General features: G+C 35.3%; 1 protein-coding gene across 5 annotated transcripts in view; it reads right to left on the bottom strand.

Annotated features, from left to right (window-relative positions):
- AFTPH (aftiphilin) overlaps positions 1-14,079 on the bottom strand; it is a 62,987-nt gene that overhangs the window by 18,730 nt on the left and 30,178 nt on the right. For all 5 annotated transcript variants that reach the window (XM_060117565.1, XM_060117568.1, XM_060117564.1 and 2 more), the window contains 4 exons: positions 5,770-5,921; positions 3,825-3,951; positions 3,363-3,419; positions 368-490 (listed from right to left, as the gene is read on the bottom strand). In XM_060117565.1, coding sequence (XP_059973548.1) covers positions 368-490; positions 3,363-3,419; positions 3,825-3,951; positions 5,770-5,921 — 459 coding nt within the window. The remainder of the gene's footprint in view (positions 1-367; positions 491-3,362; positions 3,420-3,824; positions 3,952-5,769; positions 5,922-14,079) is intronic.

The raw sequence follows: 14,079 nt of genomic DNA, 5'->3' as shown, positions 1-14,079 counted from the left end.
GCACTTACCAGATTTGTGTGTCAGTAATAATGATCATATAATGTTCAAGCTGTAAGGGATTTTTAGAGATGCTTGCTTCAAAGTCCTCATTTTATAGGTAAAAAGACTAAGTCCTGGATAGGTTTAAAGGACTTACCCATAACCAGCCAGTTCCCAAATTGCCTTTTCTATTTTTTAAAATTAAAGAGAATTTGCTCATTGTATTTCAAGGGATGTTAATAAGTAACTGAAATCACATCTATCATGAAACTAAATTTTAAAAATATTTTAAAAACTAAAAGTTATATATTAAGGGAAACAACAATGTGTGTGGACATATGTGTATATACATGCATAAAAATATCTATATACATCCAGATATTTTTACCTGGAATTGGTCAGATGTACATGTGTTCATTTCTGGTGACATAGTGGTTGTCTGACCGATGGAAGCGATTTTCTCTGCAGCAGATAGTGGTTTCAATGGTTCCTTGGTGGGCTCTAACATACCCTGAAAAAGGCATATTGGCCATTAATGGGTGGGGGGGAAGGATCAGCCCATAAACTTTACAAGAAAGTTAATCTAGCAGAAAGCAGAAAGAAAACAGGTCATCTGAAAAGAACTGAAGACAGAAAGGAACTAGTCCTAAATTTTGCTTCGTGAAAATCTTACAGCACTATAATGGGAAATGTTTCAATAATAATACCTTTGGAATCCAAACTTTTTGAAGCAAAACGTTGTAATTGAACTGGATTTGTTGTAAAGTGCCTGGTTATCACTGTCACACAAAAGCATAAGCACATGGGATGGTGGGGGTGGGGAAGAGGCAAACAGAACAGTATATCACATCCAGGCCCTAAGAATCCAACATTATTCTGATGTTTCAGATCTGAAACTGCAGGAAAGGGCACTCTTCAAACACATTACACCATGGTGGTGCTTGGAGAGGTGAGAGCTGATTCTAAAACACACCATATAATGTGATGACGTCTACATGCTTCAATGTGAATTTAGTGTTTGATCCTTGCTCCACTATAGATGGGAACCTTAGTTCTTGGTTCTTTGGACTGGCAAAGCAGAGACAGTCATTTCAGAGGGGAAAACATCTTACATATTCCACTATGAATCTAACACACTTTTTGAGTAAGAGAGAAAAACATTCAAGATGGATGTAGAAACAAAGGAGAAAAAAATCAGCATTTTGCATTAATGTTCTACCAAACACTAAAAATAATGGGTAATAATCCAGGTTACTGGCATGAAAAAAGGCCCAAGCTTTTACAAATTTTAAAATAATACTTGAAAAGCTCTTGAATAGTTATCAACCAAATAAAAGTCTCCCTTTACTACTGGGGAAAAAAACCCAAAGCTGCTAAGTCAGGAATCTTATAGTTAGAATCTATACATTTCTAAAACCAAGTTTTCAGAAGAATCCCCCTACCCTCATAAAATCAAGCATAAGCTTAATAAGCAATTTACAGATTTAGTTCTTAACAGTGCATGTGAAAGGCTTTAATCTAGCAGCTTGAAAAATGAAAATAAATTCATGGTCTAATTCAATACCATACACATTATACAGGCTTCCTAGTGTGCCCTTCTACAAAGGCTCCATGCATTTGGCAAACAATTACTAGTCTTAGCCAACTTTTCTAATATGAACTCTCCCTTAAGTCAGTGGTTCTCAAAGTGGTCCCCATCAGTAGCTTCTCTATCACCTGGGAACTTGTCAAATGTGCAAATTTTTGAGCCCTACCCCACACCTACCGAATAAGAAACTATGGGGGTGGTGCTCAGCATTCTGTGTTTTAACGGGTCTTCCAAGCCATTCCAATGCACATTAAAGTCTCAGAGCCAGTGACTTAAATGACAATTTCAGGTACTATTCCTCCAGATGAGATCAAAACATACTGAACATCTCATGTGTGTAAAGCACCATGGGAAAAATTCAGGTATCATTAAAATTTGAAACCAGATATGAAAAAGAATAAGTTTCTAAATATAAGGCATCACAAAGATGGAGGAGGAGATGATACATTCACTAAACCAACTTTGGTATTAAAAGCTTACAAAAATGGTAAAATTACATTACTAATAAAAGGTTGTGATTAAGATAGGAAAAAAAGCATAGACATTAGTCTCTAACTCCACATAAAACTTAAAGAATTGGCTAATGTGCTGACCCTAACACAGAGCATTAAGTAGGTTACTGTCGCCAACATGGTGAATGAAAAGTGCCCACAAATTAAATTCCTACTTCCTATTCAGAATGTGACAATACCACCACCAACAGTCTCTAGAATGCTACTCCCTGAGGAAAGAGATGCACGTAACCAGAAAGTTAAAGAAACGTTCTGGATTACATTTACCTACAACATAAAAGAGAGTAGGGATGATCAAGGTGTTTTGAAAATACAAGATAACCATTCACAAAGGAGCAGAAACTGATTTTTTAAAAAAAGGTCAAGCACAGAAGTTTTGTGCAATTCCACAAAACAAAACAAAGCAAACATTTCAATAACAATAATTAGAGCTTATTCATGGAAAAGTTTGCAGATTAAAAAAAAGGTCAAGTTCCACAGCAAATTCATTTTCACATGCACATAAAGCGTTTTTAAACTTAAACTCCATACCAAGGGTTCCTCAGTTATTTTATTCTCTATCTTAAACACAGTATTTTTTTCTTATTTTCAAGTTATTGGTGAAAGAATTTTAAAATATTTTTAGGTTGATAGGACATTTTTATGCACCAATAACTCAAAGACACGCCAAAAACCACAAACAAGTCAAACTTTAAAATGTGACTGAGTCTTGATAAGGTACAGAATGAAAATTCCTCAGTTTTCCTGGACTACCTGGCATATCTGAAAAAACAAAATTCAACACGTTTAAAACATTAATAGAAAAACTAAATACCAATTATGGGTCCTGACTCATTTTCATTTGTTATAATTTGATATTTCCAAGCTTTGATATACATCCATGGCTTCAATACTGCACTATTTAAAAATAATCGCAAATGCATTAAAACAAGTGATAGTTAAGGCTTCAGATACTTCAGCTTCTTATTTTTAAAAGCAAATTAAAAGAGAGAGACTTCCAAAGGTGGATTTTACAAAAAGTTATGAGCACTAATATTACTACGATAAAAAATAATTTTCAGTCTAAAACAAAAGTGTCTATAATTAATAGAATACAGAAAAATATCCTCAGATCAAAACTTGGAAGGAATTTATGAGATTGAAAAAGGATACTGTATTTATTCTCTTAATGGCCCCACAGTAAACGCCCCTTAAAATACACTTTCCATGTCGTGCTATGCGAGATGATGTTACAGAATAAATGCAGCAATGATAAACAAATGCAAAGACATCTTTGTACTTACCAACCCTGCTGCATACATGGGCACTATAACAGGTTGCTTCTTATTGCCCGTGAAGAGCTATATACGTACGTTAGAGAGAAAGAACATATATTTAGAGAATGATCTGTCATAGAATGAAAGTTTCCAAAAGATGCTTGTAATGCTTTATTACATACATTGTGAATGATAAATTGAAGAAATTGTTAAATTGCCCTTATGGGGTTATATTTCTGATCTCCTAGCCCAATTCCTTCATTTCATAGTTAAGGAAAAACACTAAAACAACTTTTCCTAAAAATAAGAAATATTGCAGAAAAATCTAGATAGATTTATGCCTAAAAGTTGGCATATTCAAAAATACATGAACATGTTAAACCAACTAATATTTATTTTTCTGAGGAACTAGTTTCAACAGAAGTGTGACAGAATTAAAAAACATTCATAGGTTGATTAAAGGATTTTCCAAGGTACTAATAAACTCACAATGTTTCGGGTGTCTATTCCCAAGGAGCACAAGAGCTTCTTGTTGCTATGGGAGCCGCCCCACTGATATCTCAAGCCATGTGCATCATGGATGTCCTGTAGCTCAGCCCACACATCCAGCAGTTCCCTGCAAAGGTCACGATGAAGCCACCAACAATGGGTTACTCAATAGCTTTCACCATGAATTCTACTTTTAATGTGACTGTGAAATATACATTTCAATTAATCTTGTGTCTAACATGAGTATGTAACTACTATCTGAATGAAATCAACAGCCAACACTTAGTCATTAGAAAAGTAACTAAATTAAACTCATTTGAAACAATCAAGCAAAAATTTGGCCTGTATGTTATTCTTTTTAAATTGTAAGGCAAAAATATTTAAAAGGAGGAAAGATACCACCCAGCATCCCACCATCTTTCTGGAGCTATTTAATATGTTTTCTCCTTGAGTCTTGACCCACAAATATCCAGTTGCAATTACAGCATATTTAAAATTCTGTATTCTTTTTTCAGATTTTAAGCATTTCCTTATGTACATATGTATCTTTTTCAGTGGTTGTGTAATGTTCTATTAGACAGATGCATCATCATTTATTTAGCCACAATCAGCATACAGTTTTAATTAAGTTGTTCTTACTGTTTGGCTCCTATTACTAGTAGTGCAAGAATATCTTCCTGTATTTTATGGTGTGTGTTATTGCAGAATTGTGTTATTTCCTTAGAATGAATCTCTTGGGTCTAAGAGTATGAACTATCTGTACAGCTAGCATATTTTTAAAAAATATCTACAGTTTAAAGATGGCAAAACATCAACCTTTTTGTCCCCTTCTGTTCTCAGAAATCACCCCAAAACAAAAGTCAAGAAGCAAAAATAATATTCATCTTCAATGAAATTAAGAAATACTGCCTCCAGAGGTGGGGAGTAATGAAATGTAACAGAAGTATCCAGGAATAAGAATAACTTTGAAATTAAAATTAGCAAGTCAATCTAGACCTTCTAACATCTAATAATTAATAGGAGTTCCAGAAAGAAAACAGAGGCAATGGAGGGAAAGTAATTGTGATTATAAGAGAATTGCTCAATACTGAAGAACAGAAGCTTCCAGATTGAAAGGTTCCTACCTAATACTCAGTCCAATGAATGAAAAAAGATTCATATCGAGATACGTCATTGTGAAATTTCAGAACACCAGCAACAAAAGACCCTAAATTATAACTTTGATGTAGGGGTAGAATAAAGTAAAATTTTACCTCCTGTGTTCCTTTTTCTCCAGGAGGCTATTAGAGGATGTGCTCCACCAAAATGGGATTTAAGTGAAGGGAAGTCCCAAGACAACATGTGTTTAGGGGGCCTAGACTGATCCATTCCAGATTGGAAGGAATTGGAAGATGGAGGACTCCAGGTAAAAAATGGACTCATCAGCTTGATAGGTCTTATCACAAGTAAAATTATATTAACAGGCTGTTGGAGGGTAGGGAAAGACTCAGTAAATGAAAAAGACAGGCAATTATCAAATCCAGGAAAAAGGTATACTATAAAGAAAATAGTGGCTTAGCTGTGAACACTATATATATGATCATAATAATGAAAATACCAAATAACAATTTAACCAAAAACTATGATGTAAGTATACTGGGAAGATGAAGAGAAGAGAATAGCAGATGTAAGTAAGATCTAAATTTTCATCTATCATACTAGGAAATCAAAAAATAATATATAAAATTGATTAGAATACCGATTTAGAATTTTTTTTAAAAAGCTCAAAAATAGACAAGTAGAGAGTTTTTTAAATCATATCTTTTAGCACAATATAATTTTTTAAACTTAAACACAGTAATGTTTTAGAGCCTTAATGGTTTAAGATAACCTTAGATAACCTTATAAATTAGAACAGTTGAAACTAACAAATATACATGCTATCTGAAAAATATCTACTACTTACCCACTTTCAGCTAAGGCCTCTCTTCTTTTTATTGGCAAGGTGCTTGTTTCCAACAAGTGCTTCAGGGAAGTAACTTCTTCTTCAGTATCAGGGACAAATATGGAAGGAAAACATGCTTCGAAAATTCGCTCCAGGCGGTTTAGTAAAGCTGTCTGCATCAAAACACCCCCCAAAAGTTTATTTTCATTTTTGTAATTTTAATAATGTCGTAGCTTTATCATTACTACACACACACACACCCCCATACAACAATACCCTGTCTGCTACTATGGGGTGGGGTAACTACCAGTCAGATACAGGAAACACTAAGTGAAAGAAGAATAACTACTCATAGAACAGCTTTAAATAATTGTGTAATGACAAATAAATGTCATTACACACCAAGCATCATGCCTGGCACTTTACAAACATTATCTTACTTAATCCATTACAAAATTCTACAAAGAAGAAATTACTACCCCATTGTACAGTGAGAAAGCAATCTCAAAGTTTGAATAATCTGCAAGCAAAAACAAACCCAAAAAAACCAGACAGTATTCATAATCTTTCCATAACACTGGGGTGTTTCCTACTACCACTCACATACTCTATATTTAGAACAATAAGATTGGATGCTTGCAAAAAGTATTATCCTATTATAGTTGAACAGAACCTGGATATGAACACGTGAATTCTGAAAACCTTTTTTTTTTATTTTTAAAAAATTTTATTGAAGTATAGTTGATTTACAATGTTTTGTTAATTTCTTCTGTACAGCAAAGTGACTCAGTTATACATATATATATATTCTTTTTCATATTCTTTTCCATTATGGTTTGTCACAGAATATTGATTATAGTTCCCTGTGCTATACAGAATGACCTTGTTGTGAAAACCTTTTAGAAATATCTGCTAATAGAAGAAACCAAAGTAGGACAGAATGTCTCAGTTTTTACCAAGAAATTCAATGGCTCATTTATCATTTTGATGATGTGTGCTATCTTTTAGAAATTCCATTTCTCTACTCTTCTATGGTGTGCATATTTGTATTTCTGAATAGTACACTACTTTTCCTCCAAGCAAAGCCTGCATATATCCTAGAGTATTTTCTCTGAGAACACTGGCATTTTGGGAGTATTTTTATTAATTAAAACTTGTTGGATTTAGATTAACTTAGATTTTGGGGGCACTAGTAGGTTTAGTCTACATGTGTAACCTACAATAACATTTATTCCCACTTTCCTAACTTTATTTCAGATACATGTAAAATATTTTCAACTCAGCTCACCTTACTACTTAAACATCAACTAGGAATACAAACTTTTAAGTCAAAACTTGTTGGAAGATGAAGCGTACTACTGAAATGACATCCTGTGTACAAGAAAATGCCACATCATGGTGGCACTTCCTGCCAAGTTACAAGACAAGTTAATGCTTGATTTCTGTTGTTTAGTATAGTCAGCAAACAGGAAAATGAAAAACAATAGGAAAAATTTTCACATACATATTTTCCAAAACAAAATCTCTTTTGGAAGCAGCATCAGAGCAAAAAACTTGATGCTGCATAATTGGTCTCAGGGTACTCTTGTGCTATCTCTACAAAAGTTTAACATCTTCATTATATTCATGTATGTGATATGGGAAAAGGTTCTCAGTATCAATTATGAAACCTACAGAAAAGAGTAGACTCAAGATCCCAAGGCTTGTGAAACTTGAGTGCATCAAGGGGACCCATACTTAACTCACTTCCACAGAGGGAATGGACAGACATTACTTTTAAAGGGATCAGATAACCATCTAATTGGAAACATAATAAGCATTGGCTCCTCTTGGGCAGGGAGGGTAAGCAAAAACTCACATAGGACCAAATTTTATTTCTCTGTAAATTAAAACAGAATCTTTCTTGTATCCTCTTTGTTATCCTTTTAATAGGATAGAAAAAACATTTATCTAAGGATGAAAGAAAGGACCTCAAAACATATTCAATGATTTGGATCAATCATTACACATAACTACCAGGTCTTAGGTATACCAGTGAGCAAATTCTCAAATTAGTGGAATGTACTTGAGGAAACAGAACATTATTTTAACCCAATCACGTTTAAACTTTGTTTTAGACTTCTTCCCAACCTTTTCTCATAAAGAATAAAATTACATGGACATTTTAAAAGAAAGTTCCATATGTCTTTAGGATTAGATATTAGAGTCAATTGCTTCAAATCTTTTGTTGAATGAGGTAGAACAGGAGTTGGCAGAGTTTTCCCTATAGGGCTAGATAGTGAATATTTTTCGTGTTGCAGGCCATCCATAAACAAGTAAGTGTGGGTGTGTTCCGATGAAACTTGATTTACTAAAACAGGTGGCAGGACAGATTTGTCTGCTAAGCCATAGTTTGCCGACCCCGGAGGTAGAGCCATAAATAAATTTTTAAAATAAATATTCAAACAACCAGAATCCACTAACTGACCAGCACCACTCACCACAAGGAGGAACTCCTCAACAATTCAACAAGAAAGCAGCTAATAGAATTAACAACGATTTTGATTAAAATTAAATTTCCTAACATTTTACTTTTTGAAGTATATTAATTTCCAACTATCTACAAGACCGGTTTGATGCTAAAAGGGCTACTATCTTGTTCATGGTAATAAATAACGCCAAATTTCATTTACTACTAGCTAATTCCAGTAAGTAAATAGCTGATGTAATTATAACACTTCAATAGAGGACTGTGGACCCAAGGGGCTGAGACTCAGTTTCAGGATTTATAAACTGGAGCTCTCAGGGCCTACCTTACAAGGTGAAGAATAAATTAGAGGAGTAAATGCTTGACACCCAGTGTGTGCTCAAGAAGTGACAGCTTTTATCACTACTGTTGTTATTATATAGATGATACATACAGACACAGTGGCCTGCCAAGGAATAAATGTCAAAACCAGGTTCAAATCTCACTAAGGCTATTTCTCCACCACTATTTAGCATTCTAAATCATTATGAAAATACCTGCCTCAATTTATATCAATTTCTACCATATTATATCAAGAAATTAAATAATCCAAATATTTTGCATCCTCCCCAAGATCCTCCTATCAAGTTGGGAAAAAGGTACCTAATTAAAAAATATCTGTTGTTAAGAACGGCTTATATAATGAGAACCTGTTACTGCTACTCCTTGGGGATTTTAAATTTTGAAAATTCGTGAACATTATGGTTGATTGTTGGCATTTGTGACTTAAACCTTGATCACATTATGAAAATCAAAGAGTGTAAACCACACATGAGGTGTGTTAAAATGCTTTACTTCCCAAGAAGCACAATAAAGTTGAAAGATACGATGGAACATAGCCCAAGTAAGTTGGTAAGTAGAAGAGGTACAAGAATATAACTAACATTAACACTCAGAAGAAGTGAAACTAACCTACCACAAGAATAGTTTCTCTTATGACCAAGCAGATAAATTTCTTTCAAAAAAACAGATTTCCCAAAACACTGTAATCACACACTCAATTTTTAAAAACATAAAATTTGAGCATGAGATAAAAGGTAAAGGTTGGGACTTCCCTGGTGGTGCAGTGGTTAAGAATCCGCCTGCCAACGCAGGGGACACAAGTTCAATCCCTGGTCCGGGAAGATCCCACATGCCGCAGAGCAACTAAGCCTGTGCGCCACAACTACTGAGCCTGCGCTCTAGAGCCTGAGAGCCACAACTACTGAGCTGGCGCGCCACAACTACTGAAGCCTGTGTGCCCTAGAGCCTGCGCGCTGCAACTACTGAAGCCCACGCGCCTGGAGCCTGTGCTCTGCAACGAGAAGCCACCACAATGAGAAGCCCATGCTCACCGCAACTAGAGAAAGCCTGCATGCAGCAACGAAGACCCAACGCAGCCAAAAAAAAAGGTAAAGGTTGATACTGGTAAAGGTTTTGGGTTTTTTTTGTTTCTTGAAGATTATTAAATAATTTTAATTGTTTTAAAATATATTCAGTTTTTTCCTCAACATTGTCAGCCAAGGTAGTTTAACACATGCAACAGCTTTAAAGTCGGTAAAGTGAAATATTATTTAAACTTCGATTTATTCTACTGTGCATAAGCAAATTATTCATCTAACACTACTATTCATAGTTTCCAACAAAGCAAATAGTAAATTTTTACTAAAGAGCCAGTGCTGCACTCTAAATTAATGTGAGGGTAACAAAATAAGTACACACACACTTAGCATATTAAATATTTAGCTGAGGTTACAACAGTAACTAAATAGCAAACTAAATAAAATAATATTCACTCCAGTTACTTGAATTTCAAATGCCTTCAACTTCAAAGTCAAAGAGGAAAAATAGTCATCAGTTCTCCCTTGTATTTGGAATTAGGAAACTGGTGATTGAGCCACGTCTGTCAATTCAAACACATATCAAATTCTAAACCTGCAAACAGCAGCACATCTGGCCATTAAACATTTTAAGAACAGGGGGCTCTGATAAATGCAGGGTTGAAAGGCAAATGCTTTTCCAGACAGGTACCAGACTCCCTTTTTACTTTCTCTATTGTTTCCAGCGCTAGGAAGCCAAAGGAGAAGGTCTGCTACTTGCAGACAAGCACACTTGGGCTCAGAAGAGTTCCTACATGTCAAAACTATTCTGAGAAGGGAAACTAGCCAGAAGCAGCATTTTTGCTCTCAAAATAGTCTGACAGGTGAGTATACAGCTGAACTAGGGGTACTCCCACACAAATTCTCATTTATCTCCCTATTACTTTTTGCTATTCACCAAAAAATCCAGTTGGCAACACTATTTCTTGCAGCTTTTTTTGCAGTATGCAGGCCTCTCACTGTTGTGGCCTCTCCTGTTGCACAGCACAGGCTCCGGACGCGCAGGCTCAGCGGCCATGGCTCACGGGCCTAGCCACTCCGTGGCATGTGGGATCTTCCCTGACCTGGGCACGAACCCGTGTCCCCTGCATCGGCAGGCGGACTCTCAACCGCTGCGCCACCAGGGAAACCCTCTTGCACCTTTGAAGACCATTTTCTAAGAAGCGCATTTCTGAGATTATTCAGTAACAGCTAACATTTATTGAGCACTAGTTATGTGCAAGACACTGTGCTAAGCACCTTTAATATGCACAATTTCATTTTATCTTCATAATGAGAGTTTTGAAGTAAGTACTATTATTATTCTCTAAATCTCATGTTCAGAGAAGTGGCTAATGCAAGTCAGTGCTGAAAGCTGGATCTGAATCTAGCAGTGTGACTCCAGAGCCTTGATTTTTAGGTACTATACTATAACCAGGGCCAACTTATGCAGTAGGCACAGGGCCTAGGGTCCACAATAATTTTAGGGGTTCATGAAAATGTTTTAATAGTTAATATTAACATACTCAACCTTATACCAAGTTATAAAATAGAATTTTAAATATCATTTATGGGGAAGGGGCTCACAAAAGTCATATGTGGTCTTAGCTATACTACTCTCCAAAGGTACACCGGCTTTTATAGGATTTCTCTACCTTTCCCAATTTTCTCATTTCTCATATATTTGTTTTCCTATCAGGGTCCTTTTTACCTTGAATCCCTGTATTTTTTTTTTTTTTCAATTCATAGAGTGTTTCTGGAAAAGCAAAAACAATTACCCAATGTTTTAATTCATCAATGAGGGCAAAGCACTATGCATGAATTCACTTATACTCATTCCCAGTTCTGTCCTATCTCCATGTCTGGGTTTGGAGGAAGAAGACCCTTTCATTTTATACACTGGTGCAAATAAGTCATATTATCTAATGCAGAGCTTCTCAACTGACGTGGCTCAGTTACAAATAGGTTACAGGTCTTCCAAAAATCCTGAAAGCTATATATGGATATTTGGTGTTCCCTCTTGTGACAGTTAATTTTATGCATCAACTTGACAGGGCCAAGGGGTGCCCAGACATTTGGTCAAACGTTATTTTAGATACGTCTGTGAGGTTGTTGCTGGATGCGATTAATATTTGAATTAGTAGACTAAGTAAAGCAGATTGTCTTCCTTAGTATGGATGGGGCTCATTCAATCAATTGAAGACAGTTTGCGGACTACAGGTCTTAGAACTTAGGGATCATCTCCATCACTGCATGAGCCAATTCCTTATAATACATCAGTCTGTCTGTCTGTCTCTCCATGCATGCATGCATGCATGGTTCTACTTCTCTGGAGAACCATGATTAATACACCTCTATGTTGTAAATGACTACAGTAGAGTATAAAAAGATTGTGTATTGAAACTCTCATTCAGTTTTCCAAAGGAGTGTATAAGACCAGCACCGAGGATCCTAGACTATGGTTCTGAGGCCACTCAAAGGCATATCCCCTTTAAAGTATCTTGATTTTAAGGTAATTTCTAAAATTCCTTCAACATATTTCTAGTTAGTTTTCCTTTCTTCCTTACAAACAGTAGTTGATTAATGTCAATAGTTTTAATATTGATAGCATTAGGTCTTGTTCTTAAGTGGAAGTTTAGAAGAAACATAAAATCCACCGGGCAATTTAATCTTCCATTTAAGAGGATACCTTATGCCTTACCACCATTAAATATTAAGTAAGATATCAAGTACAATCTACAACTGTACACTTATCAATCCCCAGTTTCAAGCTATGTAAGAAGAGTAACCAATTGTAGTACTCACTATGCTCTAAAAAGATGGTTTGCCCCTTCTGCACAGTTTCTGGATAAATCTAATAGAATATTTCTATCTATTTTGGAATTAAAGACAGAATTTCAAATTTTCTGAGGGAAAAATAACAAAAGGAATTGCTGTCCAAATACTTCAAGCAAGCAAAGAGCTATACGGCCAAAATCTGCATTTCTTTCTTTTTTTTTTTTAAATTGAGATATAATTGACATATTATATTAGTTTCATACGTACAACGTAAGGGTTCAATATATGTATATATTGCAAAATGGTCACCATAGTTACAAATTTTTCTTTTCTCATATGAGAACTTTTAAGAACTACTCTTAGCAACTTTCAAATACACAATGCAGTATTATTAACAATAGTCACCATGCTCTACATTGTACCTCCAGAACTTATTTATTTTATGACTGGAAGGTTGTACCTTTTGACCACTTAATTTCTTTATTTTGTTGCTTACTTATGCTTTCAGTCATAAGTTCAGGTGTTCACCCACATTAAGGAAAACCTGCACAAATCTTAGGCAGATGATTAAATAAATGAAGGTGAAAATGTAGTTACACTCAGTTTGAGAATGCTGACTTTCTGGTGAGCAAATCAATAACTTATTCTCAAAATAACATAAGCCAAAGTATTAGTGACTCTCTTCTTTTTCCTTTTTGTGATACTCAATTTTTAAAGCTCTCAAGGTAAATCTTCTAATAACATTTTCCCAGTAGCATTATCAATTAGATGGCTAATAAAAGAAAATGACTCATAGCTTCCTTTTCTATAGCCAATTAATATAAGATTACTTACCAATTACCTAAATTCTCAAATAACACCCAGAGCAATATTTTGAAAATTTTACAAAAGCTCAGAGTTTAATGCAGTGCTCATGACATTATCTCCTTCACCTTATACCAAAGAAAAGGCATCTTGGCTATTTCAATCAAGGTTCCTTTCTGGAACATTAACAGGTTAAAAAAACCCGAAAAACAAAAAACTGTTTAGAACAATACATATAATGGTCTTTTGGAAAAAGAACTGCTTTCAAAGTAAGGAGATTTTTGTTTTTTGTTAGTCATTTTATTTTGTTTTAAATCTTAGCCCCAAAAGTGAAGAATAATTTTGACCTTTTTCCAATTTCTACAATAGAGATACCACTAACTTGCTTTTCTCTACAATTTATAAGAATGTTAACAGGGCTTCCCTGGTGGCGCAGTGCTTAAGAGTCCGCCTGCCAATGCAGGGGACACGGGTTTGAGCCCTGGTCCGGGAAGATCCCACATGCCGCGGAGCAACTAAGCCTGTGCACCACAACTACTGAGCCTGAGTGCCTAGAGCCTATGCTCCGCAACAAGAGAAGCCACTGCAATGAGAAGCCCACGCACAGCAATGAGGACCCAATGCACCCCAAAATAAATAAATTAATTAATTAAAAAAAAAAAAGAATGTTAACAGGAGAATGAAATAAACTGAACTCTGCGTTCTCAGAAAAAAATATTCACTGAAGGGGAAGAATGTTTTTCAATAAATGGTCATTATGGCTTTTACATCAAGGCCTGAACCCTCTGAGGTTTGCTGGACTCACCATCTGAGAATTGGCTTGACTAAAAACATTTTATAAGTTTCAAAGATTTCTTCTTGGTTGACTTTTCCCTAAGTAACAAATTATAGCAATAAAGTTGCAAT

The sequence above is a fragment of the Mesoplodon densirostris genome, chromosome 14, assembly GCF_025265405.1.
Source record: "Mesoplodon densirostris isolate mMesDen1 chromosome 14, mMesDen1 primary haplotype, whole genome shotgun sequence".
Lineage (NCBI taxonomy): Eukaryota > Metazoa > Chordata > Mammalia > Artiodactyla > Ziphiidae > Mesoplodon > Mesoplodon densirostris.
The sequence above is the reverse complement of the archived record's forward strand: the minus strand, read 5'-3'. Positions and strand labels throughout refer to the sequence as shown.